Genomic DNA, 684 nt, shown 5'->3' with positions numbered 1-684 from the left:
GGGAGCCTGGGGGGGGGGGGAGGGGAGGTCCGGGGGCGGGGGAGCCGTAGGGGCAGCGTAGCCGGGGCTGGGTGCCGGCGAAGCGCGCTCTGGGCTCGGGTGTTCGCCGCGGGAGGAGCGAGTCCGGCGGTAACGGCGGGGGGGGGAGCGAGCGCGGTGTCCCGAGACCGGTAACGCATGGGGATGGGTGTCGGAGCTGCTCCCGAGGGATTTAAACCTTCGTCCGGCGTCTTTCCTGGTGAGCTTTGCGAGTGAACGCCACTTGAATGAAGTTTGCAGGTGGTGTTGAACGGGGTGGGTTTGTAATCACAGAGATGTTTTAATTAAATGCCGGTGTATCTAGAGGAAAATAGAAAAAGAGAGCGACTGGGAAGAGGCCTTGGAACAGTAGTAGTAGGTGGCAAACTAGAAATGAGTTTACAATGCGATATGACTGCAGTAAAAGGTTAGTGCTATATTTGGGCAGTATAGGCACGTGGATCAGTACTTGTGGAGAAGTTAGGGACTATCCCCTTGCTATACAATGGTTATGTGATTGCATTTGGAATATGTTCAGATCTGTGATATGTTTTACCAAAATGCTACTGAAAATCTGGCAGGAGTTCAGAAGGGCTAATAGAAACTCTTAGTGCTGAAGGAAGATACTGACTTACTCTAAGTAAAATACACAGAGCCGAGCTAATG

General features: G+C 52.6%; 1 protein-coding gene across 1 annotated transcript in view; it reads left to right on the top strand.

Moving 5' to 3' along the window:
• Positions 1-177: 177 nt before the first annotated feature.
• The window catches only part of METTL9 (methyltransferase like 9), a 19,250-nt gene continuing 18,743 nt past the window's right edge, over positions 178-684 (top strand). Inside the window, exon 1 of the mRNA XM_009649507.2 lies at positions 178-238. Coding sequence (XP_009647802.1) covers positions 178-238 — 61 coding nt within the window. The remainder of the gene's footprint in view (positions 239-684) is intronic.

Source organism: Egretta garzetta, unplaced genomic scaffold (genome assembly GCF_000687185.1).
Source record: "Egretta garzetta isolate BGI_Z169 unplaced genomic scaffold, ASM68718v1 scaffold292, whole genome shotgun sequence".
In the NCBI taxonomy this organism is placed as follows: Eukaryota; Metazoa; Chordata; class Aves; order Pelecaniformes; family Ardeidae; genus Egretta; species Egretta garzetta.
Note: the sequence above shows the minus strand (reverse complement) of the source record. Positions and strands in the feature narration are given on the sequence as shown.